This window comes from Triturus cristatus, chromosome 5_1, assembly GCF_964204655.1.
Source record: "Triturus cristatus chromosome 5_1, aTriCri1.1, whole genome shotgun sequence".
NCBI classification, from domain to species: Eukaryota; Metazoa; Chordata; class Amphibia; order Caudata; family Salamandridae; genus Triturus; species Triturus cristatus.
Window position 1 is genome coordinate 90,814,562 of NC_140587.1, and position 26,413 is coordinate 90,840,974.

The window sequence follows — 26,413 nt, forward strand, 5'->3', positions numbered from 1 at the left end:
AGAAGGTTTGACCGTGTAGCCAGATCGCTGCCAACAATTTGTAGTGAAGACGCCGGAGCCAGGATGTAGGCTAAACGTTTGTGGAGAAGAACAGCAACTCCATCAGCCACTGCCACAGCTTCAACTGTAAGTACAAGTTAACCTAAACATTCTCAGAATCCCAACCAAGTCAATCCCAGCAACCCTGCAACCATGGGACACAGGCAGAGAATGCCTATCCCTGCAACCTGAGACACAAGCAGCAGGAAGCAGCATTCTCAAACAGGATCCCACAATACTACAAAGGCGTGCGACGTAAGTGCACCTGCCTGGCCGGGGCGCGCTCAACGCAGGACTGGCATCAATGCTAGGGTGGAAGAGGAGGTCGCACCCTCTCTACGTTGGAAAAGAAGACAATCCGATGAAGTCTGTGTCAAAGATGCACTGGAACTCCTCTGCAGGTGAAGGCAGATTAATAAACCTTCCAGGAACCTGGTCAGGCTGTGGTGAAGGCGATAGGGCAGAGTGAAGGTTGACTCGCTGAGTGTGTGAAATGGCGTCCAGTCTCTAGGCAAGAGGCAGGCGGAAAGCTGGAGATGGACAGCCCTCGATACCAGTGAAAAAAACAGAACCACATAATGCAGTTTGAAATATTTAATTCAGGAGATAAATTACAAAGATGCTGCTAGTACCTCACCACAGCAACAACTGCCCTCGCTTGGAACCAGAGCGTTCTTAGCTGCCACACAGATATATACCAGAAGAACCAGAACTTCACACTGTGCTGAACGTCAGAAGCGCTTGTAATTGCAAGCACCGTACTCCTAAAGGCAGGGAAATTAGATGTCAAATCAGAAGTGGACGAGGTCAAATCTGTGCTGAGGGAGGACATCTCAACCCAGCAGAAGCAGGAGCACCCTTCCAGCTCCACACAAACATCAAAGGCTCTGCTGGAGGGAAGCTTGAAAAAGCAAGCAGGGGGAAAGGTGTTGGACCTTCAGCTCTGCTTTAGGGGCCCAAATTATTATATTTCTAAAGGAGGGCAGACATATGAATCCCGGGTTAGGGGTCACCTATTCTCACGGGGGCTGTGGCTCTTATACCAACGCCAGCTCTGCTGTTCTCCAGAGACTGAAGATCGGGAAGAGCTTCTCTGTGAAGGAGGCTTGGGGGAAAGTGTAGAGAAGCTCCATGGAGTCAGCGTCGTACAGGGAAAGCTGTCCCCCCTCATAGTCCAGAAATACCCCCAGCTTCATGGTATTCTCCTGTGGCGTCAGAGGCGTCACGGGGGAGGTGAGAGCCCAATATTGACCCTCCCATCCCTCCACCGCCCAGACTCCCCACTTAGGTGACCATGGGATCCATTCATTCCGGTCTACAGACTCTGTGGCGACCCCCACACACCATCCTCCCCCTTCCTCCAGCAGCTGCACCTCCCAGTAATGTCTGCCGGAGGTGAACCCCTCGCTCCCCAGCACACAGGGCCAGTAGGTGAATCTCTTGGGGGTGTCCGGCGGGGGCTCTTCTGTGTCTGCCCATCTCACACGTCTCCCCCCCTCAGACAGGAGGAGCTTTGGATGCGCTGTGTCTGGCTCCAGAGTCACCTTTGCTGCAGAGGAGAAATTCAGAATTAGTGATATCCTGCTTGCACATAAAGGCTTTCATTGCTATTTTTATTTTATGTTCAAATAATTGATACAAGGCAAACCTATCTGGAAGAAGCAGGGAGTGCTTAACATAACATTTTTATTGTAGCAGAAACTCCGCAGACATGTGGCACCACATAGCTGCTACGTTTTCACTTTGCTTAGGGGCGACTTTTCAACACCACAGGTGTGACACTTTATCGCGAGTTGACCAAAACAGGTATGCTCATGCAATGAGATCAATATCAGAAATAATCCTTTGGTGAACAAAAGTAATTACTGATCCATATCTTGCTACCTGAAGGCATCATGTTTCAAGCCAATTTGTAGAATATCATGGTTCTAGAAACCAACATAAAGCACTGATACTCAACTAAAATGCTTATGATGTCTCACGGAACTCTCTTCTCACAGAGTACCTCTGGGCCGCGTGCTGCTCAGTCCAAGATGGACAGCAGTCAGCGACTTCAAACTGTAATAAAACCCAACATATGTAGGTGTGGAAACCCTGGTTTTCCATTGCTTGTTATCCTTGTGTCATGAGTGCCCTGAGGTCCAAGGCTTCCAAAGGTGAGCCATGGAAGTAAAGGTGCCCTGCTCTGTTCCCAGAGGTGGCCAGTTCTAGGGCCTGGTTTATAGCTGAGTGATAAAAGGAAATCCTGTTACTTCCGAAGACAGTAGTTAAACATGAGGAGAATCCACCAGTCATCTTTCATTCACCATTTTATCACTTGAGATTCCACCAGATTCTCCATTACCCCCCTTCTCGATTGTAGTGGCGAATAATCAAATCCAAAATATCCTCAGGTCACAAAATTGTGATTATAATATGAGGGACAAAGGGGCTGATTCAGATCTCAGCGGAGGGAATACTCTGTCACAAACTTGACGGATATCCCATCCCCTGCATTACGATCCCCATAGGATATAATGGGATTGTAATACGGTCGGCAGGCTATCCGTCACGTTTGTGACGCAGTATTCCCCTCCGCCGAGATCTAAATCTGGCCAAAGTATCGATAAGTATATGCACAGGCTAAGGTATGGATTTACTATTCTTATCTCCACATCTACGTACCTTGAAGATATATATGTGTAGAAGCTAACTGGTTGAAATGTTGTCCCTCGATATTGTGGTCAATGACAATGTGACCCCTCAATATATTAAGCTTGATATTACCAGCCGATACCACCCCCCTGTAAACCAGGCCCATGTATTGCAGCCCTGCAAGGCACCATTTAAGCTACCCTTGTTGTTACAGGCCAAAGAACGTGTTTCCATCCTTTCATTTGACATTCAATCCTCCCTCTCTTTGCTGTCTCACTCCTCTCCTCTTTGTTTTCCACCCTCCTCCAGTCACACTCACGTTCCCAATCTCTCATCTTTCCCCAGCTGTCGCTCAAGCTTTTATGGCTCAATTTTTCCTGCAGGTCTTTTCCCTTCTATCTGGATTTTCTTCCTCACTTCCTCCCTTCGGTTCTCTGCATTTCTACCTTTCCTACTATCGTCTCTCTATTCTCATCTATTCCTCATATCGTTTCTGCCTCTCTCGCTTTCATTTTCTTGCTCCTGCTCTATGCCTTCCTTTGTCTCACTCTTCCTGCTAAGGCCCTCTGCACAATTTCTCTCATTTTCTCTTTCGTACACTCTTGCGTTCACTCAGGATAGATAGAATTTTCATACTCACTAACAACGGATAAGCATTAATACATCAAAGGTGTTACTTGAGATTAGGGATTGCATGGTGCAAAATATTCTAGTCCTGATCCCTTGCATGTCCACCATTCCATAGCAGTATTGCAGCAGGAGGAGTGGTTGGTGCACTTCAGTTGCTGAGTACTTGGAGGACAGACACATTGTTTCACTCTTCAGCTCAGTGTCCTCCTAGAAATGTCTCTTCAGAGCAGTAGTTTTCCTCAAGGGGAGCTACAGTCCTCGGAAACCGAAGTACTACTGTTTACAAGAGGTGCCTTGCTGTCACGTGGACTAGCCACACATGAAGGACGTGAGCAAAAATATTGGAAACTGGGCCTATGTTTTATTGAGCTAGGAAGTGAGATTCAGTGAGCTACAGAAGAATCCATTCTGCAAGCAGGATGAAGAGACGCCCAATCTAGTCTTTCAGTCTGCAGCTATCTTACTGTACCGGCACTCAATGGTCTTTGTAAGGAAATGCCTTCTTTTTTTAATGATTACCCCCACAATTTTTATCTGTTGCTGGTGGTTTTTTCAACTCTGAGAGTGCACTGTGGCCTGCTAACCAGACATCAGTGCCAGCGTTCCAACTCATTACAAAAGGTATGTTGAATTGACCATCTCCAATAGGCATAGACTTACTTATAAGTCCCTAGCATATGGTACCCAGAGCAGGTAAGGCAGAGAGTCCACCCTGAGCCGCAGCACTGATTGTGCCACCTTGTGGGTCACAAAGTACAAAATGGCTCCCAGCCTGCCACTGCAATCTAGATGATCAGTTTTAAAACTGTTAGTTTGAAGTTCCCTTTAAACCAATGGCAAACCCCTCATTTCCCATAGTAATATATGTATATCTCCCCTAATGAAGACCTTCAGTTCCCTAAAGCATGGGGCTGTATATCATTAAGTAGGACATGAATTGTAATATGCCCTAACAGCAAAACTTCAAAATTGTCATTTTTGCTGTGGAAGAGTTAGTAGCCCATTTGGTTAATACAGAGTACAGCTGATCCCTAAGCACAGCTAACATCTGAATGGGGCTACTAAACGAAGTTTCAAATTATTCGTAGCATTAAAAACAACTTAATGCCCGAGTCGAATTTAATGTCAATTTTAAAGGAAAAGGACCTTTTAGAACGTTGCCAACTGTAGTATAGTTTGTCCAGTGGCCTCACATGGTCAGTGGCCACCAGACAGCCTTCTGCCCTCCGGGGGAGTAGAGTGAACAACTCCCAGGTACTCAGGAACAATAACAGCCTTCTACAGGGAGAGTTGTTACCAACTCCTTACAAGAAACCACTCAGGATGTTGGCACAAAACGCGAGCTTCAAAGGCGATCACACTCCTGAAGGGTTGTCGCTTTGTTCAATAAGACAGGTTGGCAGCGGGAACAGAGAGAGAAGGTCAGTGCCTAAACGAGATTTACTGTGGGCCTGTGGCCTAAATTTAGTTACACCTCTATGGTGAGCTACCAAGCTCCTAACAACAGAGGAAGGGTTCAGATATCTTGGGAGTAGTCAGAATAGTGCACCCTAGGATTGCTAGATGTCACACATAGTAGGAAGTTGTCACAGGGTGGGAGGGATCCTGGTAGCCCATTGGCTAGTGAAAGCTTCATACCTTCAGGGAACCTCTTGGCCATAAATATGTCACCCCTCGCACCCTGGACGTCAGATCGCTATGGAACTGGAGAAAGCACCAGAGAAGGACAGCACTACGGAACCCTTGACCTGGCACAGAGAGGCTGTACCTTCTGCTGGACTGCACCTGCTGCCCCTTGGGCTAGAGAAGAGAGGAATGTGCCTGTGCCTATCTCAGAGAAAAGATACTCCTGAGCCCCAGACCAAACAGGTGACTCCAAGGGTCAGTTGGCTGACCTCCTGAACCAGCACCAGGGCCATCAAAGCTGAAATAGCCCAACTCTGGAAGTCAATAGCCACTGTTGGAGAATCGCTGCTGACCACCGCTGAGTGCCGCAAGAGACCAGTCCTCGATGCCCAAAGTGGCACTGAGTCTGCTGGACCCAGGAGTGTCGTCTGGTCACCCAAGAGGGACACCCGCAGCCACCAAAGATACCACTGGTGCCACTGTGGATGGAGACTGATAGCAGAGCACCAGCTGGCCTTCTACTGGCTCAATGAGGACTTTGAGAGACCCTGACTTCTGTGGCCAAAGTCACAACAACTCACCCATGAACCGAGGAGTAACCACATGGACCTCCCCATTGACCGCCAGAGCTTCCCTAGAACATCCTCCTTCTCCTGCATACCTGGCATCAGGAACACTCTGTTAAAACTCTATGGCCGTCATGATTTAAAGTTCAGAACTGGACTGGTGAATGCTTTGGTGACCAGGTAACTTTCCAAATACTCAATAGAGGCTCCCTTGACCCTCTCCGTGGTAGATTTGTTCTCTCTCCAGTCAGGCTGGAGTAGCCAAGCACAACTATTACAAGCTTTTCAAAATTATCTAAATGTTACTTTTACCAGTCCGAGTTTGAGATTGTGCTTAAAAGTACTGATATTTACATTTCCTTTGAAAATCCATATCTCTGGAAACGTCAAGCGGATTTTGTTTATCTTGGACTTTCAAAATTCATAAAAATATAAGCAATTTTTATAAATTGGTGTTGGATTCCTTTCGTGTTGTGTGACTTTCTTATTTTGTTATTTGGTGTTTCCAAGTGCTTTACACCTGTTTCTTTGTTTAAACCTTGCTGCTAGATATGTGTTTTCCACTCTGCCATCATTGGAGGGGCGGTTGCTCCCCAGCTCTTTGCTATGTTAGTTTTTGCTACCACTGTGGTTAGTGTCAACCACAGTCTTGTGTGCTTGGTCCAAACCTCCTCTCCCGAGATCATCAACAAGAACCACTTGGCCTCGATAGGAACTTCCGCTCCCACAACTGTGGCCATAATCCTCCCAACTTCGTGCCAGTATAGTTGTATCACTGGGCATTCCCATAACAGGTGATAGTAGGTCCTCTCCAGCCCAGACCCCCTCTGACACAGCGTGCTGTTAGCATGTCCCAATCGATGTAACACAGATCTAGAATAATATATACGATGTAGAATCTTTAACTGGATCAGTCGAAATCTGGAACATATCGCCACCTCTCTTAGTCCCTGTATCACTTCAACCCATTAGTCGTCCTCAAGCGGGACCAGATCGCACTCCAATGCTAACCTCAGTGGCTCTAGAGGGTCCGGGGAGTTATTCACTATTTTCTTAAATATTAATGATATTGCTTTCTCAATCAATGGGTCTGTCAACACCCGGTCCTCTAAGGGTGACGCTTTCGCTATGGATGTCGCCCCAAAGGGCATGGTTCAGCTCCAGGTATCTCAGCGACTCCCCTTTTCCCATGTCATTTTCGTGTTGTAGGGTGGCAAAAGTGATGCATGCCTGCCCTCTCCAAATGTCACCTAGGTTCTCTAGGCCCAGCAGTTCCCATTTACCAAAGCTGTGTAGCTCACTCACTCTGCGGGGTAGGTCGCTGTCCCAGAGCGGTGTCATCTCCTTTTTCCAGGAGTTTTTCCGACTAGCAGCAAAAGAATTCAAAGTTGACAGCAAGTTTCCCAACAGTTGGTGAAAGGTTTGACAGAGCGTGGGACAATGAGACTGTGACTCCCACACCTCGGTCAAGGCATGACTCCACATCTGGAAGTGAAAACAGCTCCACTTCAATGAAGAGGCCAATGGACCTAGAAGCCCAGCTCAGCCTCTTAGAGATCCAAGAGAGGAAGCTGGCTCTAAAAAGAAGAAATGAAACTGGCCTTAGAGGAGTAGAGGATCGAGCTAGGGCCGAAATCACAAATGCAAAAACAATTGATGGACAGAATGCAGAACCATGTCATACATTCACCCCAGTACAGAGATCTGGGCCTAAATCCATCGTTTTTTTGCTCACCATGCCATTCCAGTTTGAACCCAGCCATATGCATATAAGTCTTGACCCTGTGTCCAATGGGAACAGTCCAGCCCGAACTGCCAAGCCAGGGCCTCCTTGTGTTTCCTTTGTTCGCCCTAAGTTGGCAGGGTACGCCCAGATGTGGGTCCCTTGCTCACTTTGCCACTGGATTCAAGCTAGCCTGGCTGATGAAGGGTGTTACCCAGAAACCGGTCCCAGGATGCTTGTTTCCGGTTCAGGGTAGACCTGGCTTGGCAGTTCGGGCTGGCATGTTTCCATGAGGCACAGGGTCAAGACTGATTCGCATATAGCTGGGTCTGAACTGAGGTGTCAAAGGGAGCTAAAGAATGATGGATTCAACCCATATCTGTAACTGAGGGGGAAGTGTCTGAAAGGTTTCAGCGCTCCATCCGTCATCTCCTTGTGTTTGCTTTGTTCGCCGAAACCACAAAGAATTGGTGGCAGCAACAAAGGAGCAGAGGTAAATGTGAGGGGTGCCTATGATCCCAGGTTGTCCTTGGGTATTGTTCCTAAATTTGTAGAGGAAAATGAAATAAACAAATTGCTGAAATCTTATGTGAAGGCACTAAGGATGAGAAGTATGGGTATCCAAAAGTGAGGCCCTTGTTGTATGAGCTAGTTTAAACAGTAGGGAGGGATAAATTGCTGACAATAGACGATAGGGTAGCAGAATCATACACTGGAAGCACTCATCGAGCTATTTAGTTTTTACTCCCGAGGCGTACAAACATATGTTCAGGAGCAAAGAAGAGAGATCAACTCAGGCATTGGTTGACTTTGTAGATGCCTCTGTGAAATCATTGGAAGGCTGGATAAAGGGTAACAAGGTGAATACCTGTGAGGGGATCTACACTTTGGTGTTAAGGTAACAAATACTTACAAATTGACCCTCAAAGAAGTTACACCAGTATCTAGCGGATTCTAAGCTATCTAGCCCCAGAGACCTGGGCAAGATAGCTTGTAAAAGAGTGCCAAAAAAGTCCTGACGTGGTGATCACAAAAAAGAAGGGCAAGCTCCCTTGGCCAAGCATAACAAGTCAAATACTCCCAAAAAGTTCCCAAAAGATGCCCAAGGTGGGATCCCAGCACCACATCCCAGTCAGACATTGGGGGTGGGTGGTAGCCTGGTAAGGAACTTCGACCCTGCAAAGGCTGGGGTGTGCTATGACTGTAGACAAGGATTTTACAAGAAAGGGAATGCTATGTGCACCATGAAATCACTCACTGGTGACCATCCCAAGGGTATTGCTAGTGGTGGGATGGGGGTAGAAGTTGTCCCTGGGGAATGCAAGGGATACACTGAAGCTCTTTTAGTCTCAATGGGTGGGAAGGAAGTTAAACCTTGGTCCACTGGCCTCCCAGTAAAGTACAGTGTCAGAGGCCACTGATAAATGGGATTGGAGTCCAGGCTCTGAGGTATACAGGTGCCAGCATCACCATGGCTGAGCTAGTTTCCCCCGGGCAGATCATACCTGATGAGGTGCACCAGATAGTAAACTCTGACAATGTTACAAAGTCACATCCCATAGGTGTGGTAGACTTTGAGTGGGGAGTGGTTACTGGCCCTAAGAAAGTAGCATTGTCCCCTGCCATCCCAGTGGAGTGTCTGCTAGTCAACGACCTTGAAACTTGTACCTGAACAGAGGTGGACAGGAGGATCATACAGCAATGCTGGTCTCCCTGAGTCGGTGTGTGTTTCCTCTCCACTAGAGCACAGAATGCCTTAAGGGAAAGTCAATGGACTTTGGAGCCTGGAACAATGGACCAAGGCCCTAGTTTCAAGAGAAAGGGTAGCAAGTCTGGCAAGGCCACTTCCTAAAGTCCATAGGCCCAGGAGAAGCCTAACCCTCAGGGGGAAGGTCTGGTGTCTGTACAGGAGGCTGCTTACTTGAGAGATTTGCCTGCCCTGGCAGAGCTCCAAGGAGGAGGTGGACCTTCCAGAGAGGACTTGAGCCAGGGGCAGAAGACTTGTCTCATTCGTGTAAGCCTGAGGCAGCTGGCTGTCAAACAGGAGGAAAAGGTGATGTCACTGGAATCCATAAGGTGTACTGGGAGAAGGGAATCCTGTACAGTGAAGCAAGGGTCCCAAAACAAGGGGAAACCAGGATAGTGGTGATCCCCCAACAGTACGTAAAGTTTCTCCTTAACCGAGCCCATTACACCCCCTTAGCTGGAAATCTGGGGCAGACCAAGACCTGGGAGAGACTGGTCAACCATGTCTACTGCCCCAGATTTCAGAAACGTTAACGTGGCAAGGCAGGTGGCAAGCCAAAGGCTCCCCTTTTACCAGTATCTGTGATGGGGGCTCCCTTTGAGAGGGTGGGGATCGATATTGTTGGTCACCTAGATCCACCTGCTTCCTCTGGCAATAGGTTTATCTTGGTGGTAGTAGACCATGCTACCAGATACCTTGAAGTTATAAGCCTTAGGACAGTTACTGCTCCTGCAGTATCTAGAGCCCTGCCTGGCATCTTCCCCAGATTTGGCTCCCCTACGGTGGTCATTTCAGATAGGGCCATGACTTTCATGTCAGCTTATCTGAAAGCCATGTTTAATAAGTGTGGATTGACTTATATGTTCACTACCCTTTACCATCCCCATAGAAATTGTCTTGTGGAGAAATTCAACAAAACCTTGATGGGCCTGATCATGGGTTTTCCTGACAAACTAAGGAGGAGATATGATGACCTCCTACCATGCCTGCTGTTTGCATACTGGGAGGTTCCTCAGAAAGAAGTACGTTTCAGTCCACCTGAACTACTCTTTGAACAACCTATAACAGGTCCTTTGACTTTGGTGACAGAGGGTTGAGAGAGACCGCTCAAAGAATCCAAACAAGACATTTTGGACTATGTGCTTGGTCTTCGCTCCAGAATGGCTGAGTATATGAAAAAGCAAACAGTAATTTGAAGGCCAACCAGGAGCTTGTCAATCACTGGTATGACCAGAAGCCTTCCATGGTGGAATACCAACCTGGATAGCTGGTGTGGGTCCTAGAGCCTGTGGCCCCCAGAGTCCTCCAAGACAAATGGACGAGCCTCACCCTATCTTGGAGTAGAAGGGTGAAGTCACATATCTGGTGGAAATGGGAACCCCCAGACACCCCTATAGGGTGATACATGTGAACAAGCTCAAGCTCCATCATGACAGAGCAGACATGAGAATGCTCATGTTGAAAGATGGGGAAGAAGAGGAGGGAAGTGAATCTCTCTCTGACCCACTGTCTACTAATGTATGTCAAAGATGACTCAGTAGAGGGAGTAGTTCTCTCTTCCACTTTGACAGAACATTGGCAAAATGACGGTTACAACCTGCTCAGTCAGTTTGCTGGTCTCCTTTTATTGACTTCAGGTTTCACAACATGGTGTACCCCTGATGTGGACATCAGTGACAACTTGCCTCCTGTTAAATGTAAATTCAACAGATTGCAGACCAGGTCAAAGGATAAGGTTGCTAGAGTTGGGAGTGATGGAGCCCTCTACTAGTCCATGCGCCGGCCCAGTAGTTTTGGTGCATAGGCCACATTCCAAGGGAGGAAAACTAGATCAGAGATTTTGTGTGGACTACAGAGACATGTATGTACTTACCAAGAATGTTGCTCACCCCATTCCAAGATCAGATTAGCTCATTGATTATTTGGAAGCTGCAAACTCTGGGCAATTTTGACACCAGAAGCCAATGTGGGGTCTGCTTTTTCAACTCCTGAGGGCCACTTTCAATCCAAGGTGATGCCCTCTGTGCTAAAATATTTACCCGCCACCATCCAGACGTTGGGGAATAGAGTGCTCTTAAGTTTAGAAGCCTTTAGTATACTATATCTGGACGAGATTGCTGTCTTCAGTTCTATCTGGGAGGACCATCTCGCCCGCCTCAAGGAAGTGCTTCAGGCCCTGCTGCAGGCAGGCCTGACTATCAAGAAAAGGACCTGTGATTGGCCTAACAGGGTAGATAGCACCTCTCCGCACTTTTGATTTGGGTGAAAGGGAAGGTAGCATCACTCAAATGCTAGAAATCTCCCTTTGTCCGCACCTGTGGCTGACCTGACTTCTCCAGTGTCTGACTTCTCCCAGTATCATCGCCTCTGACTGACCTGGCATGGGTGGTAGTACTTGACTTCTTCACATGTCAGCGCCTGTGATCAACAGTGCATGACGTTCATCCGCTGCTGCTGATGACCTACTTGCAGTCCGGCCTCAGAGGGCCCCAAGCAGGTGTTTTGCTGCAGCGGGTTGCCCTGACAGTTCACACTGAGGGGCATATTTATGAGCCTCTTGCTCCGCCGGAGCATCACTTTTTTTTATGCTGCAGTGGCGCAAACCTTGAAAACATATCTATGAAGCCACGCAAAGCCACTTTGCATGGCTTTGTTTGGTCTCATAGATATGGAGTAAGGCAAGGCGGAGCAAAACACTGTATTGCCTAATTCTGTGTTCTGGAGGCGTTTGATGGGCATTGCGGTGGGTGTTCCTAGCAACATCCATGGCTTTTGGTGCTCCCCCAGATTTACAAGATCATTTAAAGTGGAGAAAAGCCAAAACTTCCTGCTTCCTGAGGTGAGGTGTATCGAGGAGAAATATTTTTATTTCTCCTTGTTTATTCCTCTTTCCAAGTGTGCTTCATTTTGCATCACACGTAGAAAAATGAAAACGCCTTTCGGGGTTGATTTTGTGTAGCAAGGTGCCCCTTTTGGCAACAAAAACAATCCTGCCAACATCACAGGCACCCTTGCACCATGGTGCAAGGGTGCCTGTGTTGGCGCTAGGCTGCGGAAACTGCACCAGCGCAGGGGAAAAGGACAAGTATGCACCGTATTTCATAAATATGATGCACTCCTTCCCTTTCACTTTGGCGTAGGGCAGCGCAACGGGAGGACTACCTGCGCTGCCCTACCCCAAAACCCCATAAATTAGGCCCTGAGTCACCATAATGCAGCAGCACTGAATAGAATCACTGTGTCCTATTTCCCGGGGTCCCTCTTCCTTAGTGACAGGCTGATCTGTGGCGTGTCTCTAACTATGTGGCTTTTGACCAGAATATAAGTGAAATAATATCGTAGGTCACATATATTATGGCCAGAATATTATAATGCCTCAAATATTGTGGGACTTAATATTGAAGGTAAGATTATTGTTTTTAAGGTATTTATAATATAATTTTAAATATAGTTTTATATAATATTGTTTTGTAGATTATAGTTGTATGAATATTGTTTTAATTAGTACTATAGATTTTAGATTCTGAAAGGTGGCCGGTCAAAATATCGATTTTTAAATATCGACCTACATTAATATTGAGTTTTTAATATCGTAGGGACAGAATATCAAAGTCAAGAATATCATTGACCAGAATATCGACCCCAAGGTAAGTAATATCGTTTTTTTTAATATCAAAGTCAGTAATATCGAAGTAAGCAATATTGTGAGCAAAAACATCATTGGCAATAATATCAAATTTTATTTTAGTGTTATGTATTTTAGTATGTATTTTATATGTAGGTTAAACTTTTTAATGTATTTTCATAAATTTTTTAAGAAATGTTTAAAATTTTATAATTTTGTTAAAGTAAATTTTGCGTTTTAGGATCAGAGCGGGTTGTGGGTTTATAGGGGAATAGTGTGGGAAGTAATTTAATTATAATTAATTAATTAATTAATTAATTAATTAATATGTTTTATTTATTGGTATTGTTTATTAATTAATTGGTAATTAATTATAAATTGGTAATTAATGTTTATTAATTAGTGCATTTATAATTATACAAATTAGAATTAATTTATTATTAATTGTTAATTGATTAATTGATAGTTAATTTATTGGCAATTCATTATTAATTGGTAATTCATTTTTATTAAGTGATTAATTGATAATTAAATTAATTATGTGATTTTTTTATGTGTAGTGGGTTGTGGGTTTATAGGGGAATAGGGTGGGAAGTAATTAAATTAAATTAATTAATGAGATTGTATTTATTGATATTGATCAATACTTTATTGTTAATTCATTATTCATTTATAATTAATTTTTATTAATTAGTAAATTTATAATTAAATTAATTTATTATTAATTGTTATTAATTGATTAATTGATAATTACATTAATTGTGTTTTTTTGTATGTGTTGTGTTTATGTTTTAAAGGGGGAATAGTCTGGGATGTAATTTAATGTTATTTAACTAAATATTAATTTCAATTTATTGGTATTTATTAATTTCTTTTTTTATAAATTAATTAATATGTTATTTTAAAAAGTATGTTAATTTAACCCCTACGCTATCCTACATTTTACACACTGTTACACTCATTGGAGTTGGAATAGTAATTTCACCCCTACGCAATCCAACGCTTTCCCTACTGTTGCACTCTCTGGAGTGGGAATAGTAATTTTTACCCCTACGCTATACAACGCTTTCCCTACTGTTGCACTCACTGGAGTGGGAATAGTAATTTTTACCACTACGCTATCCAACGCATTCCCTACCGTTGCACTCAATGGGAGTGAGAATAGTAATTTTTACCCCAATGCTATCCAGCGCTTTCTCTACTGTTGCACTCACTGGAGTGGGAATAGTAATTTTTACCCCAACGCTATCCAATGCTTTCCCTACTGTTGCACTCACTGGAGTGGGAATAGTAATTTTTACCCCTACGCTATCCTGCGCTTCCCCGACTGTTGCACTCTCTGGAGTGGAAATAGTAATTTGTACCCTGCCGCTATCCAACGCTTTCCCTAATGTTGCACTCACTGTAGTGGGAATAGAATTTTTACCCCAACGCTATCCAACGCTTTCCCTACTGTTGCACTCACTGGAGTGGGAATAGTAATTTTTACCCCTACGCTATCCTGCGCTTCCCCGACTGTTGCACTCTCTGGAGCGGGAATAGTAATTTTTACCCTGCTGCTATCCAACGCTTTCCCTAATGTTGCAATATGTGGAGTAAGTATTATATTAATTTATATGTATATGTTTAATTAATTTGAACATTATGGGGCCGATTCCGATCCAGTATTTTTTTTTTCCGTACCACTCGTATCCGTAATTTTTTCCTTACGAATCGTACAAGTCCCATCCGACCCGTGAAGTACGATTCGTACGGGAAAAATACATACGGATCGGTTCGATCCGTACGAATCGGATCGGGAAAAGTTGTACGAGACGGACCCGGACACTTTTCCGTACGAATCGTAAAAATACAGTCCGACCGTACATGTACGATCCGGACCGGCTTTCCGATTTACGAATCGTACAGAAAACGTCCCGTACACAGGGAATGACTTTACCCGCTACGAAGCGAACTTTGTACGACTCGTATCCCGGGAAAAGTTGTTCCAGGGGTGCGAGTCGTACAGGGGTACGAGTCGTACAGGCCCCCCCATGCATATGTACGCACCTTACAACAACATCGCGTATGTACGGTATGTACCCCAACATCGCGTATGTACGCACCTTACAACAACATCGCGTATGTATGGTGCGTACCCCAACATCGCGTATGTACGCACCTTACAACAACAACGCGTATGTACGCACCTTACAACAACATCGCGTATGTACGGTGCGTACCCCAACATCGCGTATGTACGCAACGTACAAAAGCATCGCATATGTACGGTGCGTACCCCAACATCTCGTATGTATGCACCTTACAACAACATCGCGTATGTACGGTGCATACCCCAACATCGCGTATGTACGCACCTTACAACAACATCACGTATGTACGCACCGTACATACGCAATGTTGGGGTACGCACCGTACATACACAATGCATGGGGGTGTATGCCTGTACGACTCGTACCCCTGTACGACTCGCACCCCTGGGAACGTGTCGGAGTACGACTCGTACCGCGGAGAACGTCACGTATGACCGAGTCGGACACACAAAAAAACTGAAGCAAATACAACGAAACGAGTCGTACTGAACCACTGACACTGTACAAGAGCACAAGGAGGGTCTATTCGACTCGCGCAACACCACAAAACACGTCTGCAGTGCACAAAACATGGAAATGACTGACCTGGCCACATCCAAACAGGCAAACAGAGGGGCAAACTCACAACCACCCCTTATAACACACCCACCAAAAATTCAAATTGAGGCCCACCCACAAATGGACCAATAAAAAGGGCCCACACACACAAACCATGAGCCTTTGTAACAGACTCACTGCAGCTAGAGAGCACACACCAACAACTGCACCCATCCACCTTAACATATACACCTTCACACAACCTCCTTCACACATACCCCCTCTTCACATTCCGACCCACACCTTCACATTCAGAACCACACACCCACAACCATCCACACCCTCACCCCACACCATGCCCACAGACAAGAATCCAAAGTTCACAAGGGAGGAGCTGGAGATCCTTGTCAATGAAGTCATCAGAGTCGAGCCACAGCTGTTGGAACATTGGTCAGACAGACCAGCATAGGCGAAAAATCACACTTGTGGCAGAGGATCGTCGATAGGGTGAATGCTGTTGCACCCATCAGAAGGACCAGGAATGAATGCCAAACCAGGTGGTACGTTCTGCGGAGGGCGGTCAAGCGCAAAATGAATGATGACTACACCCAGAGCAACATCACTGGAGGTGGTGTGCCCCGCAGACCAGTACATTTCCATCCCTGGGAGGAGAAGGTGATGGCCCTGCTTTCGCCGGTGGGAGTTCATGGACTGCAAGGGCTCCCAGAGCGTGGTGAGTACACAAACAACTTAGGTAACATGGGGGTAATGGCATCCACACCCCAATTACACCAAATGCACGCAACTACCCCCAAGCCCTCACCGGCCAGAACCACAGTCAAAAATAACGCTAATGCCACTAACATGTGTATGCTCCATTAAGAAAGCAAGGCCATGCTATGTCCCATGCTACATGAAGCAGCAACCCAAGAATGGATGTCCGGTATGCTGGGAGGGTGGGTGGCACAAAACACATTGTTGAACTCCAAATCAGACACAATTGCCCTCATCCCATATGGCCCAGGTACATACCCATGCACCATGCGCAATGCACAGGGATTGGGAAAGTACTGACAAGATAGCTCACACTCGGCCCAGGTGCAGGCAGCACAAGGCCCTCCTGTGACCAGTGCAAACACAAACACCAAGACAACAAGGTCAGATATCTAGGACAGGAACACACACTCACTGTCATGGCAGCATGCTCCATGGGGGGACAGCTACATCACCTAGGAGCCCCAGTGCCAAATCACACTACACCCACCAGCAGGCCCTGTCACTCACACCCCTTACACAAGCAGACACCCCCGGGACAGGCAATGGATTTACCCACTGTCACAATGGACATGTAACACAACAAGACCAATACATAGCCGAAGAAGCATCCAAGCCAAAAATCTACATGTCAAAGATTCAGGAGAACATATCAATCTGTCCCCCGCAACATTCCCATCCACAAGTGAACATTGAGGAGAATGCTAGGCACATACAACTACCTGGAGGAACAGTGCCAACTTGAATGTGTATGAAACATGGATGTTGCATAAAACAGCATTAACATTGTCTGTCTCTCACACACAGGGCAACGTGATGAATCTCCCTCCAACAATGGGGGTGAAGAGTCACAGTCCCAGGCTCGGGAGGAACCTGATCCCACCAGCAGCGACGCCTCTCAACACTCCGCGGATGACCCCGACCGACCTGGACCCTCTGGTGTCCAAGCCCCTGCAGCACCTGGCTCAGGAACATCTGTGCCAACCACCACCCCCATTCCTGTCACATCCCAGGAGACACCGAGGAGCCGTGCCCGCAGTGAACAACTGAGCCTGTCTGACCAGGAGGGACAAGGTGCGCCAGGCACCCAGGAGGAGGCAGACAACACCGCCACTGCCATCCCTCAGGGGTCCCGTAGACCTGATGTGCCCACAACGGCAGCCCAGGCTCGTGTGGGCAGGGGTGGTGGGAGTGTAGGCAGGCGGAGGCGAGAACCTGACCAGCCAGCTGAAGGGACCGGTATGTCACACATACACAACATCATGGACGCATACCGGCGTGACACCAGGGAGTTCAGCCAGGTAGTGGGGACCCTCACAGATATAAAGGGGACCATCACAGAGATGAATAACCAGCAGGCCGTGCAACACGCCAGTCAACAAGAACACCAAGAACGGATGGAGGCAAGACTGGTTGAGCTCCTGGCGGTGCAAAGGGACATAAGCCATTCACTTCGTTGGATCGCCGACAACATGGGCAACCCTCCCTGTGCCACCAGGCGAAGACCACCACCAGCCACAGGGTGGGAGGAGGAGGAGGATTCGTCCGACGGAGCGTCCCAAGCATCGTCAAGGTCTGCATCTGAGGGTCCCCCGAGGAAGGTGGGTCATCCACGGAAAAGACCGTGAGAGGCAGCGGCCCATCCACATCTCCCAGGTCACCTGGCCTGGCACCTGGCCTTCATGTGCGACAGCATCACCTCATTGACTGGCATTATCTGCCACATGGACTTGCTGGTCACAGTCTGACCAATGATGCCAAACACTGTGGTCTGGACTCTGCTGTCTTCAAATGCCAAGGATCCCATCTTCCCCTGTGAACTTTGGATTCTATGGTCCCTGTATTGCACCTTTTTCTTTGCACAAATCACGCCCCAGATCTATAATACAAAAAAGAATAATTGAAATTTTATGTTGCAGTCATTTAGCATGAGTCCACAACATACGTGTGGGGATATGTCAAAGTATGCCTGAGTGTGGAACTAACTCCAGCCATCCATACACTGGGATCTGAGTCCGGTCGAGGACACACATGGGTCACAATGTATCATCAAATACAGACATGGAGCCCAATACTCACCCGTGATGGCCTCAAGCTGCTGAGGGGGGGCTTGCAATACTGCTCGGACAGACCAATTTGGAAGAGTATCATGAAGGCGTAGAGGTCATGGGTCATGTTGAAGTGCCCGGGGAGGGAGTCCCAGGTCTGTTTGGCGAGGTAGGAGAACTATTCAGTTGTTCTGTGGATGTGATGAATGGTGGCCAGGGCAAGGTTGGATGCACGGAGTTGGGCCAACGGGGTGTTGGATGACAGATGTCCAAGGTCGGTTTTGGGTCTGGGGTTTTGGACTGCCTCCTGAGTGTGGTTGAGGAGTCTGAAGGTGATCCTGCAGCAGACAGTGAGCCATTGTAGCTATCTCAGGTGGACGGTGATGTGGCTGGGGCGAGGGATGTTGAAGATGAGGTGTGCGGATGCACCCTGGATGTGGACAAGTTCTCCTGCAGTTTTGCTGTTGTTCCTCAGTAGAGGGCGGTGCTGTAGTTGACCCGGCTGGTGTCGTGGACCTGGGGGACGGTCTGTCTTGCCTTGGAGTGGATCTATCTGTGGATCATTTGCAGCATGTGGAGGGTGTTGCAGTATGAGGTACAGATGGTGTTGAGTTGCATGGTAATTGTGAGCGATGAGTCCATGATGAGCACCAGCTTGCGTGCGTGGCCACTGGGTGCTGGTGCGGTGCCCAGGCCGGTGGGACACAAGGAGTTGACCCAGCCGTAAGGGGACAATCCTCAGATGATGACCTCAGTCCTGTCCAAGTCCAGCCTCAGGTGGCTGATGTTCAGCCATTCGTCAACGGATCTCATGCCTTCTTGAAGGTTGGATCTGGCAATGGCTGGGTCATTGGTGAGGGTGAGGAGCAGCTGGGCGTCAATGGCATACGAGATGATGATGAGGTCGTGTGCGCATGTGATGGTGGAGAGGGGGTCATGGAGACATTGAAGATCGTCACGCTGAGAGATGAGCCCTGGGGCATGGGCCAGATGACCCCAGTGTACTACATGCTGAAGGGTGGAGGCCGACTCCCTGGGCCTTGCTGGTGATTTAATCCTGGGCCCTCCTCTGGATACCAGTGTTGGAGATGTGTGAGCTGACAGTGTGGTAGCACATGGTGTAGAATGCCGTTGAGAGGTCAAGGGGGGGTGGTCTCACCATTGAGCAGTGCAAAGTTGTCGTTGGTGGTGGCAATGATGACGGTTGCAGTGGTGTGATTACTGTGGAAGATGGTCTGGTGCCGGTTGCCTGGAGCTGTTTGCGTGGAGGAAGTTTGTCAGTTGCTTGTTGAGTGTCTTACTGATGACATTTGCTGGGTAGGGAAGCAGGGTGATGTTCCAGGAGATCCTGCGGTACTGCCGTCTGTTGTTTAAGAAGGGCCTGGGTCTCTACATGCCTCCAGCTCCCATGGAATGTGGCAAACTCAAAGGAGACATTCATGACGTGCTGGACGTGGGCTTCAAGGATGGGGAATGATGTGGTTGAGATGTTGTGTGGGAAGGGGCCTGATGGAGAGCCAGAGTGGATGGTGCACATGAGCCAGGTGGTGTATTTGCTGCTGACGGGATTCCAGAACCTGAGGGGGGTTTGTCCCGCGGATAATAGTGCTGTCTGCCTCTGTGTGCCAAGGCTGTCGTGTATGCACATTAGCTTGCAGCGGTAGAAAGTTGCAAGGGATATGATCTGCCTTGCAAGGGTGGGGTGTCTTTAGGATGGAGAGCTGCTGTCAGTTCACTCACAATGCTGATGAGCTCCTTGATGTCGTGTGTTTTGGTGCCTTGGCCCTATCTGAAGGATCTCCACTTGTCCTTGCTGATGATATGGTGATGGTTGTGTGTGGCGTTTTCCAGGGCTGTAAGGTAACTGATGGTTCTTTGTGTTGCAAGGTTTGCACAAGAGTCCGGCTAGATCTGTATGAGTCCAGTAGGTCTGCCTTGTCCCAGGTGGCTTAACTGTTGTTGTGCTTCACAGGAAAGTCTGTCAACGTGGCAAGTTGCTGATCCAGTGTGTGAGGTTGCAGGTTGTGGCGGTGGTGTTGGTTCGAGTGTCCCACACAGCTTGTCTGTGGTGACTTACATCAAGCATCTTTGGGGGATCGGTAGTGGGGGGTGGGGCAGTGTGTTGCTTGTCGGAGATGTGGATGCAAATGTTGATGGACCAATGATGGATGGTGGTGTGGTTCTCCTCCAGCAAGAAGTTACTGGCCCCCAGCCACATGTAGCCTGTGGAGGTGAGGGCGTGCATGCAGATGTGCGTGTTGATGGCTTAGCAGAATTGTGGATGTAGGCCTGGAGATCTGTAGATGAGTGTTACTCTGAGGGTTGCCAGGGGGTTGGTGCGAAACCGGATTTGTGACTCTGAGGGTGTACTTGTGAATAAATTGCAATTCATCCTCCGGGATTGTTGGTGCCGTCCCTGCGGGTGATCTTGTATCCGTCTGAGATGGCAATGAAGAAGTTGTGTGCTGAGGATGCTTTTATCCAGGTTACTGTCATGAAGGTGATGAGTGGGCCTGTTGTGTTGAGGAGGTAACAGAGTCCAATGGCGTGCTGGTGGACAGAGCGGGTGTGGAGTAGGAGGCACATGACCTGATTGTTCTGACAGAGTCTGGTAGGTGGGGCAGCGCTGTGTAGGCAGTTGGAGTTGCACACTCAGCATGCGAAGGTGTTGTGTGTGCGCTTAGGGGTTGCCTGATAGCAGGCGGTTGATTGTCTGGTGGACATTGCTTGGAGGGTGGCTGCAGCATGAGCCTTTTGTGTGACGTGGGTCATGCAAGGACCAGAGGGTCGTGCACTGTGCACGTTGCAGGCGCAGACGGTCCTGCCTTTGGCACGGCGTTGGCACAACAGTGGCACAGACAAGCTGCTGGCTGCATTAAGAATGGGTGGAGGGGGGAAGGGAGGAGCATTTTGGAAGCGTGTGGGTTGCAGAATCAGGGCACTCGGTGGGGCGGTGCCGCAGGTGAGGCAGCAGCAGGTGGAAGGGGTGAGAAACTAGGCAAAAAGTAGCACACAAAGACAAGAAGGTCAGAAAGGCACAGTGCAACAGGTGTATGTAAAGGAAGGAGTGTCAGGTTACTCATGGGTCACTCCGAGAAAATGTATGAACAATCCCCAAAAATGACCATCAGCAGGCGTTGACGTCCCGTTGTGGGGAGCAACCTGGACAAATACATACACAACCAGGTACTTCATGCACAATAGAGATTATTAGCCATAAAGAACTGCATGCATGTTGCCGAAGTACACATACACTCATATGCTCAATCTTTGACAATTATGCCATAAATGACGCATGCAAACTGGCAAGAGATCTGCAGTGACAGAGATGAGGCACTTTGGATTGTGCTGACCACCTTTATTGCACAAACTCACACAAAGGGAAATGCATCCATACGAACAGACTCACAGGTCAGTTGACAGAACATGTGGGACATACGCTGGACCCCCCCTTCACAACACGGATGTTGTAAATCCCAAATAACTGGCACACAAGTTAAGGGGATGAACCAAACACATCCTGCTGCACACGGAGAGGCTGCAATTCACCAGAGAGCCTGTTGTTGTGATGTCCCACACTATGTCCACCCGTAGCATCCGCAATGTTTCAGAGGCAAGGTTTACGCACATTGATGCCTTCATCACACTCCACACTCCACTACAGATGACTGTCAAGAAGGGTGACTATCATGTCATGGGAGTGATGCTACATGTTATATGCTCCATGGTGAGAAGACATGTATGCATGGTACCACAACATGCACAGAAGCAGTCCCCACACATTCCCAACCCGTACCACCACCAAAAAGCCTTGCTGCAATCCTTACTCAAACTGACATTTCCACATGTCCGTGCATGGAACGCTGATTCAGCACATGTTGCAATCCTCATGAGGAATAAGAGGAGGACAAAGATGACACGAGCAGACAACAGGCGCAAAAACCTGGGAAAGACAGACATACAAGAAGTCATCTAAAACAATTCTCGCCGCACACATGGTCAGTTATGAAACATAAACAATGTTGGACACATGCAAACTTCAAAGAAAGTCTCTCTGCAAAACTGTGTGGCATGACATCATCACTCAAGTGACACATCAGAACACACATCAAAGTCACTTTGCATTCAGTCAGCTGGACACACACACTGCAACACATGCCACTCAATGCTACAAGCTTGCACACTCATACCCAGTGACTCACCATTATGAGAAGAAGTTGCGTATGAACGGACTCCGGATATCATCCTCCTCCTCCTCATCACTTGCCTCGTGACCAAGCCCCTGATCCTCCACGGGTGGATGTTCCTGCTCATCCGGATCCAGGATGAGTGGCACTGCCTTCTCAACTGCCATGTTGTGCAGCATGCAGCACACGATGAAGATTTTGCAGACCTTCTCCGGTGCATATGGGAGGGACCCGCCTGTCTTGTCAACGCACCGGAATCGGCTCTTCAGGAGGCCAAACGTCCTCTCAATCACTCGCCTGGTCTGCCCGTGTGCATTGTTGTACCGGTGATCTGCAGCTGTTTTTGGGTTGAGGAGAGGTGTCAGTAGCCATGGCATGTTGGGATAGCCAGAGTCCCCTACATGGAAACATCATGTAAATAAGTGGGTCAGGAGATACCGTAAGAGCCAAAGATACCGCAACACACAGGACAAACAGAGTATACCCACCAACAAGACATGCTCGTTCATTGTGCAGCCGCAGCATCATTTGTGGCACCCTGCTACGCCTCATGATGTAGGCATCGTGTGCTGATCCTGGAAAACGTGCACAGACATGGGAAATCAGCATGTTAGCAAGACACACCACAAGGGCATTTATTGAGTGGTAATGTTTTCGGAGGCGATAGGCTTGCTCCTGTGCCTGTGGTGGTACCAAAGCCACATGTGTCCCATCAATGGACCCAATGACATGGGTCATCCTTCCCAGGGCATTGAAATCACCCTTGACATCTATCAACTCCTCAGGAGTAGGAAATTTGATGAATTCATCAAGGTGCTCCAACATGGCTGCCAAAACATCACGCAGGACACGGCTGAACATTGTCTGTGACATCCCACCAACATCAATTGAAACGTACCTGTGGCAAAAAAATGTAGGGCTGACATCACCTTCATCTTGGGGGTCAGCGCAGTAGGATACCTGTGTCGCGGTTGGAGGTGTGGTGCCACCTTGTTAGTCAAGTCCTCAATCAACTGTCGAGTGAATCTGTAACGTCGGATGCAGGCACGTTCACTCATGGCAGCCAAGTCTGGCATTGGTCTTGGGACAGGCGGTGCCCTGCAGGACATTGTTTGAAATAATGAAGATTGAGAGTCTGCCAACATCAAAGTCAATGAACATAGCACATGCTAAACTGCTACTAAACATGAGGTAACTATGACGTCTGGTGTGTGCAATACATCCAGGACACATATGCCAGCTTGCTGGCACTCCTACGAAAAGCCAGATACACCTGTTGATTGTCAAGTCTACATGACATGTCCTGAAATGAGCTGGTGGCCAGTCTGAGTGAACAGCCAGAGATATCACCGGAGTGACACACATCCACATAGCTGCATTGGAAGGATGTCATCTCATCCAGACAGCTGTCTGCAAGGCACACGCACAGGTCACATGGAATGTCAAATGTACACATTGCGATGAAGGGGTACACGTGACAACAAAAAAACACAGCCATTGAGACGACGCAGACATGTATGCCTGGGAAAATATGATGTCCGATGTATACAGACCCTACAGCCATTGGAATCCACATGTGGCATGGTGTGTGTAGATGTGTGCCATGCCCATCTCCACACAGACCCATGTTGGATGCACCAACAGCAGATGCAGTTGACGGAACACTAACAGCAAGCTCATGGGAACACATGACACACACCTGACATAGTCACATAGGGGCACGCTGATCGTGACATGTCAGTTGATAGAGTGTCTCTGTCCCTGGCATCAGGAGACAGGTGCGGGTGCTGATGACTGTGCCATCCCACAGCTGCTGTGCATGAAGCAGTTGGACTACAGACACACATGTGGCAAGTGTCAAGGTGATGTGTGCCACATAGTGCCCAATCACACATAACATGTGTCCACAGGTCATCACACATCAATTGTGCAACTAGATGAGATGACCTGTGCAATATCACTGGCTGCCACACATAGGGCCTGCACATGAAAGTATGCAATGACAAGTACTTGATGGACATCCTTGTGCGACTCGTAGCCCTCCATTCCTGGCGTGTGTACACCTCGTATCACCATTGTAAGCGTGTGAAACGCACCGTACCCCTGCATTCATTGCGTGTGTACGCCCCGTATCACTATTGTACTGGTGCCGTACCTGTACGTGTGAAACGCACTGTAGCCCCGCATTTATTGCGTGTGTATGCCCCGTATCACCATTGTACTGGTGCCGTACCTGTATGTGTGAAACGCACCGTACCCCCGCATTCATTGTGTGTGTACGCCCCGTATCACTATTGTACTGGTGCCGTACAGGTACGTGTGCAACGCACCGTACACGACCACTTCCATTGCTGCGGTACGCAGGGGTTGCTGGACACGCCCCCCCAAGTGACCAGACCCTGGGGGTAATGTATGGGCTCCATATTATAGGTTTGGCTTTGGGTATGGGGTATGTTTCCTGCCCCTCACCCCCACCCTGGCCCCTGGGTGTTGTTCTCACCTTCTGCGGCGTGTGCGTCGGTTTCGGTGCACCAGGTCGTAGGCTAAGAGGACCGGGATGACACATACGATGGAGTTCATGGCGTGTACGTCACGTACCGGGGCTCCGTTTGTAGGACTCTGCTTATACGGCTGTTTTTAGCTCCCGTAAGAAAAGAGCCGTACAGAGTGCCGTAGGGACGAATCGTACTTGCTGGGCCGGAAACCGCTGCTTAAATACGTCCGGACGTCGCGTACAGGCTGTTCCGGATCCGAATCGTTGTTTTTTTTTTACCCGTAGGGTCTTTTGTACGATTCGTACGGAAAGAGGCTTTCTGTACGAATCGTACTTCCTAGGTTGTAAGGAAAGTTTACCGGGTACGAGTCGTACGGAGAAAACGCTCCGTACAACGATTCGTACAGCCTTTTTCCAGGATTGGAATCGGCCCCTATATGTATTAGTTATTATTTTTAAATATGTTTTAATATTTATAGCTATATTTTTTTAATTATATGTATTATTTGCTTATTTTTACATTATTATTAAAACATTTAAATAAACAATATTTTCAACCGATATTTTTGACAACAATATTTTTTTCCTCAATATTTTTGTATTTACCTTTATGTAGATAGGAGTTCGATACTTTTGACTTCGATATTTCTGTGTCGATATTTTTGTAGGTCGATTTTCTGTCTGTCGATATTTTGTCAGACATTCATTCTGAAATAATTGACTCATTCATGACTAAAAACATACTGCACTAGTGAGACGTTTGCCCTAGTTAAACCAATATGCTGAAAGGTACACTGCAAGCGACTGCAGGCTGTCCTGGAGATTCCACTGTATTTTAGAGCACACTGCCCTAGAGAGCACACTGCACCAGATGACACACTGCACTGGAGATATGGACTAGAAAGCACATTGTTCTGGACGGTATGCTGTTGTGCAGAGCACACTTTAGTAGATTGCTCTCTATTCTTGGCTGTACATTGCACTAGGCAGTACTTACCATCAGACAACACAATCTACTAGACGAAACTCAACATTAGATGGTTCACACTATTAGATGCTTCACAAAAAAACTGTGAACTAGATGATAAACTGCACTTAGCAGCGCAAAGAACATGATAATGCGCTATACTGGACACACACACTACAGCACTGGACAGTGTAAAGACAGCACTCTCACTAATAGAGGGTACACTACACAGCAAAACAGTGCTCTAGTGAGCCCACAGTGGTACGTTGAGCACTGCACTTGACTGTATAATGTACTAGGCAGCACATAGTGCTAGAAACAGTACTACACTAGAAACTACACTGCACTATACAGTAAACAGTATTCGAAAAAACAGTGTACAAGGTGGCACACTGCACTAGAAAGCACACTGCAATAGACAGTTAGCTACACTGCACTTCCAACAGGTCTGCAGTAGATGCTACACCGTTCTAGTGGGACACAGTATTAGATGGTTTACTGTGCTAGACGAACACTGTATCAGAGGGTACAATACACTAGTGAGTGGGCTTTTTTGCACATAACATGACACTAGAAAGTGCACAGCACTGAATGTCACACTACTAGATGGCACACTGTTAGATGGTTTACTGTGCAAGACTCTCACTGAATAAGAGGGTACAATGCACTAGTGGTTGTAACTGACACTAGTCTGTGCACTGTACTTGGTACACTGCGCTAGAA

At 47.5% G+C, this 26,413-nt stretch overlaps 1 protein-coding gene across 1 annotated transcript in view; it reads right to left on the bottom strand.

The window, feature by feature from the left end:
• Positions 1-618: 618 nt before the first annotated feature.
• The window catches only part of LOC146830288 (E3 ubiquitin-protein ligase TRIM39-like), a 155,333-nt gene continuing 129,538 nt past the window's right edge, over positions 619-26,413 (bottom strand). Inside the window, exon 6 of the mRNA XM_085604476.1 lies at positions 619-1,588. Within this exon, the coding sequence (XP_085460602.1) occupies positions 1,077-1,588 (512 nt within the window). The 3' untranslated portion in view covers positions 619-1,076. The remainder of the gene's footprint in view (positions 1,589-26,413) is intronic.